This window comes from Phoenix dactylifera, chromosome 3, assembly GCF_051530095.1.
Source record: "Phoenix dactylifera cultivar Ajwa chromosome 3, Ajwa_hap1_PhDact_Kaust_v1.1, whole genome shotgun sequence".
Lineage (NCBI taxonomy): Eukaryota > Viridiplantae > Streptophyta > Magnoliopsida > Arecales > Arecaceae > Phoenix > Phoenix dactylifera.
This window is the reverse complement of record NC_143192.1, coordinates 36,374,102-36,378,222: the sequence shown is the minus strand read 5'-3', so window position 1 is coordinate 36,378,222 and position 4,121 is coordinate 36,374,102. Positions and strand designations below refer to the sequence as shown.

Here is a 4,121-nt window from a genome sequence, read left to right as displayed (position 1 = left end):
AAACAACAATTTACAAATACTTGTAAGTATAGAGGAGGGACCATCAGAACTAGAGTTCAGTGATGAAGTACTTGAAACGTGAAGATGATGCTACCGCCAGTCTCTGGGACTGTGGCTTCCAACCATTTTCTTCCCATCCCACCTTGATGCAGGCATTTTAGCAATTCAATAGGCATAAAGAGAGCAGCGGACTAGCAGCAGTGCAGCTGAAAGAAGTTAAAAAAGGGCCAGATTTTGCTTGAACCTCTCACAGTCCTTCAATGCCATTATATTCGACATTTGGGAAGCCGCACTGAAAGACAGTCAACTGACTCTGAAATCTATACCACCCCTTATATCGCTTAAGTAATTAGGACGAGATGACTACTTGAAACAAAGCAATGCAACTACCAAGATCATGGTGGCTGCAAGCAAAAACTCAACCGAACAAAAAGTTATTCTCGTAGCAGACTAAAGAGAGATTAACAGAGAGAGCAAATTGTGAACTACAGGCACAAAGCAAATAAGTATCAGGTTACAGTAAAATGTGCTTCATGCACACTTCGTAGCATGGATGAACTATAATGTGCAAGCGCTCTCCTTGAGGTTTGGCAATGGCCAAATCAACAATATGAAGAGTAAAAAGATATACAAATTCCAATGCAAAGATATAGTAGAATCCAATAAGAAATCTTTTTAACAAGAATATTTGATGAATAGTTGAGGAGTGCTTTTTATTTAGAACGTACACGAATGATCCCCAAATGGCTATACAGAAGTTATTTGCATACCTCTCGAGGATGTAATAGAAATTTTGATATAAGCGTTCATAATAACATACAGAAACAGGTAATCTTGTCATAAAAAATCAGATGGAAGGAAACCCTGAAATTTCTGCATTGCTAATTATCATGGATTTTTGAACAGAAGGAATTATGTACATTATAAGTCAAGAAAAACCCATACCTTTTTTCTAAAAAAAAACAACAATTCCAAACTCTATACCTCATCCATGAGGAAGTAATTTCAACATATTTTTTTTTCAATCTTTTCAAGGTTTCAGAAGAATCAGCGAAGCTCAGCTTCTTAGTATTGCATATGCCACTCCATACAGTCATCAGGGTCCAAACTACTCCTACAATCCAACAAGGCATTCTGCTGCTGCTCATACCGGCAAATATAGTTCAACCCAACCAGAAGCTCACATATAGCTGCTTCTGTCTTCTCCCTATCGGCAAAATACAATGTTTCCAGCAGCAGAACGTTTGTCCTCAAAACAATCTGCTGCTGCTCGAAGTTGCGCTCAGTCTGCCACCGGATCATGTTATGAGCCATCGGCGCGAGCCAGCTCAATATTTTCTCGAGTGCTTCCTTCCAATCATGCGCAAGAGGCGCATCATATATAGCTAGATTCTTGACGCAAGACTTGAGATTCCTTCTCAAAGCCAGCCTCAAGCTTGAGGGCAGCATCTGGTAGAGATCATCCCTGGCTTCCTCCCCAACTAGATGTGGATAACAAAGGAACTTCTCGATGATGATTATAATATTCGCATAGTGCAGTGCAAGAGCCGAACCGCCGACTGTGGAGGGCGGAGCGAGCGCTGTCAATCTACTCTTCGGCCCAAACCGCGACCGCCCGATCTTGCCGCTCTTGTTCGGCCCCTGTTCCCCACTGAAGGGAACGGAAGCGCCCGTCGCAGCGCGGCTCAGGCAACTCTCGTTGTCGAAATGCTCGTCGCTGTCCTTCCATGAAGCGGAGCCGCCCAAGTTGAGGCACTCCGTGAAGAGCCTGCCGGCGCTGGCGCCGCAGCGGAACCGGAGACCCTCCCTGCGAAAATTTATGCCGGAATCGGCTTCAGCTCCAATCTGACTTGGAATCTGCCCGGACTTGCCATCGCTTGCGTCTGACCGAAGCAGCCCCGAATGTATTGTGCGGTGACCGGAGGGGATGATCTGGCCGGAAAGTTGCCGACTTTGATCGGAAACCAGGCAATCCAAGCCGAGAACAGACTCACCGAACGCATGGCGGATACGGGAATAGATGGTGCAGACCGCCCGGGCGAGGAGGAGGACGACCTTGTCGTAGGTCTGGTTCCAGAGGGAGGCGTCCCGGAGGTGCCGCACGTCGTGCCGCTGCCCCTGGATCTTCTGCTCGACGGCCCGGCGGGTCTCGTCGTGGACCGGCGTTGGGGGGAACTTCTTGGCCGACTGCTCCAGCTGGGTGAGGACCTCGAGCTCGATGTAGAGGGTGGCGGTGGAGGAGACGAAGCGCTCCATCTTGCGGACAGTGCCGTCCATGTCCTTGGAGAGGAAGCCGAGGCCGGCGGGGTCGATCCGGCCGGCGAGGAGGTCGGAGTAGACGTGCTCGAAGCCGAGGAGGGCGTGGTGGGAGCAGCGACGGCCGAGGCGGGAGGCGACGGCGGCGACGCGGTTGAGGTCGTCGAGCTTCTCAGCGAGGGCCAGCGCGAGGATGTACGAATCGTTGGTGGAGACAAGGAGGCGGACAGCTGGGGAGGCGAGGGTCTGGGAGCAGAGTCGCGCAATCTCGGAGTCGGAGAGGGAGCGGTAGAGGTTGACGGCCCGGGACATGGCGTTGGCGACCTCGAAGGAGAGGATCCGAACGGTGTCACCGCCGTCCTGCAGTGGCTTCGAGCCCTCTCTCTTCTCCCTGGAGGCGGCGGCGGAAGTGGAGGAGGAGTTTTCGAGGGATAAGGCGGTCCGCATCTTGTGGATCCAAGGCTCCGCCACCATGGCCGAAATCTCGAAGCAGATCGGAACCAAGTCGATGTTTTTCCTCCCCCTTCCTATCTCCTAGGGTCTCCCAGAGGGATCTCGAGATCTTGGTGGCCCCTTTTTCGAATTCAAATTAGAGTTTTTGTCTCTTTTAGAAAAAAATCAGACGCCTTTCCAATCGAAAAAAGAGAAAGATCCAATTTTTACCGAGAATTCCAAGAAAAGAAACACCTGTTGAGGATTCCAACCGCTGGAAACTCTCAAACAGGCGATTTCTACCTCAAAAAATAGAGAAAAATCCAAACTTTTCTCCTCCCTATTTTCGATTCCACTGATTCGAACCTCCTCAATGCTGCCGGAGGTCAGATGCAAGCTCTGAGAAAGGAGAAATTCCGGCTTCGGGCTCGTCGATTGATGGACGAATCTACGCCGTCTTCGAGTAATAAATGAAAGGGGATTGAGAGAAGGCGGAGGAGCGCTATAACCATTCTCTCAGTTCATCCAAAACCAAAAACATATAACCAGTCTCTGTGGGCTGTATGGCGGTCCAAAAGACGCTTCGTTTTGACTCCCAGGAAGTCATAAACACCCACTTCTATCAGATTGTTTGACTTTTTTATCCTAATCCTCTGAATTATCATTATTAGAAGACATGAATTTAAGGTGGCAATCAGGTCGGATTAAATGGAATGAAAATTCAGATATAATCCAACTTATTAGAAGACCATACACCAACCAAGTTTCTACATTACAATTAAAGAAAAAAAATACTTTGCAATGGACCTAAACTACAGTCATTGTGAATTGAGTGATGACTCGACAATCATAGATCTCCATATGTTTTCTCCTTAAAAATTTTCAGTTGAGTCTTAATGGTGCATTCTCAAGTATCTGGAGTTGGTCTTCTCCCCCTTTATTTTTTATCTTTCAGCAGAATGCTGGTATATGCTATTTCAATCATAAGTATTTTCAGAAAAGAGACAATTTTGTGTCTGAACTTACGACAACTTGACCCACACAAACACACTTACACATACCAAAAATGTCCACATTAGCACAAGAGATATATCTATTAACTTCAGGGACAGAGACACCCTGCTTTAGTAATGGCCCTACCTCCGGGCACCTGACAGCATTTGCCTGAGCTGAGACAACTCCAAAGGAATGTGAAGACCAGACACAACTTCAAAATTTTCTTGTTCTTTTGGACTAGCTGCAGTTGAAAAGCCTCATTAAATCGAGATAAAAGCAAGCAACTGGATTCATCAAATAAGATATATATAAATACCCTTATAATCATCTGAGAAAATCTGAAATCTCATTTGTCAAAAAAAAAATCATATGAGTTATTATAAGTTAACATGATAATAGTTTGTTCTTTTTTCGATTCTTTTTTTGAATACTCGCTA

General features: G+C 46.5%; 1 protein-coding gene across 1 annotated transcript; it reads right to left on the bottom strand.

Moving 5' to 3' along the window:
- Positions 1-854: 854 nt before the first annotated feature.
- On the bottom strand, positions 855-3,352 carry LOC103715458 (protein PSK SIMULATOR 1-like). The gene has a single exon (XM_008803075.6). It carries the CDS (start codon positions 2,728-2,730, stop codon positions 1,066-1,068), a length of 1,665 nt encoding a protein of 554 aa, XP_008801297.4. The 5' UTR covers positions 2,731-3,352; the 3' UTR covers positions 855-1,065.
- Positions 3,353-4,121: the final 769 nt, after the last annotated feature.

Bases quoted from the DNA above. Each gene is read 5' to 3' on its own strand.
- LOC103715458 (XM_008803075.6), bottom strand. From the start codon at position 2,730: ATGGTGGCGGAGCCTTGGATCCACAAGATGCGGACCGCCTTATCCCTC.